The following is a 797-nucleotide window of genomic DNA, read 5'->3' as shown; positions in this document are numbered from 1 at the left end:
TCAAACGTTGGTACGCTTTGGCAATTGCTTGATGAGCATCATCTTGCTTTTCCTCTTTCAACAACCCTTCGAATACACCACGAATTGCGAAGCCGAGTTCTGTCAATTCCAAATGCAAACGCTGGTATATCAATTCGTGGGACGGTGAAATTCGACGCTGCTGTTGTGTTTGACCATGGTTGTTCTGTTCCGGTGCGGTCACTCTGGGTCTTGGGAAAAAATTCCTATTGTCCACCAATTGCGGACATTGCTTTCTGAAATCAATTATCCACAATTTATGACGTCACAATAATGATATGAATGGGCGATGAAATCATTTCTTTCATCATTATACAACAATAATACAATTCCTACTTCATTGATTCAACGAAATGCTACACTGTTCTGATTGAATTTGTTCGTTTTCACATTAATCACTCAATTCAATAAGCATCATTACCAATAAGAAGGAAAAATTACTACTATTTTTTTTAATATGACGTCATTTAACAATCGGCTCTTTTATATATTTTCTTATTCTTCTTTTTTTGTATTCTCGTTCAATATTATCGATTACTGGAGAATTTAATTTTCGATCAAGTACAGCTCTTTTAATCTCTATCGCATTATAATCAGCACACTGACTTTCTTTCAGAACATATTATGCAAATATTTACAATTAACGACGACAGTTTTTCTACTGCTTTTTACAATAAACATCTTTTTGTTGCTTTAATGTCAAACTCTGTTAAATCAATAAACATCATTTAATGAATTTGAAAATGGAAAGCATATGGATTATATCTGAAAAAAAAAAA

General features: G+C 32.9%; 1 protein-coding gene across 1 annotated transcript; it reads right to left on the bottom strand.

Moving 5' to 3' along the window:
• Positions 1-6: 6 nt before the first annotated feature.
• Tsp_15191 (conserved hypothetical protein) lies at positions 7-746 on the bottom strand (the record flags this gene model as incomplete). The annotated part of the gene is made up of 2 exons (XM_003370930.1): positions 691-746; positions 7-254 (listed from the first exon to the last, which is right to left on the bottom strand). Coding segments are annotated over exons 1-2 (304 nt in total), but the record flags the coding sequence as incomplete, so codon positions are not given.
• Positions 747-797: the final 51 nt, after the last annotated feature.

Source organism: Trichinella spiralis (assembly GCF_000181795.1).
Source record: "Trichinella spiralis strain ISS 195 chromosome Unknown Scfld312, whole genome shotgun sequence".
Classification (NCBI taxonomy): domain Eukaryota; kingdom Metazoa; phylum Nematoda; class Enoplea; order Trichinellida; family Trichinellidae; genus Trichinella; species Trichinella spiralis.
The sequence above is the reverse complement of the archived record's forward strand: the minus strand, read 5'-3'. Positions and strand labels throughout refer to the sequence as shown.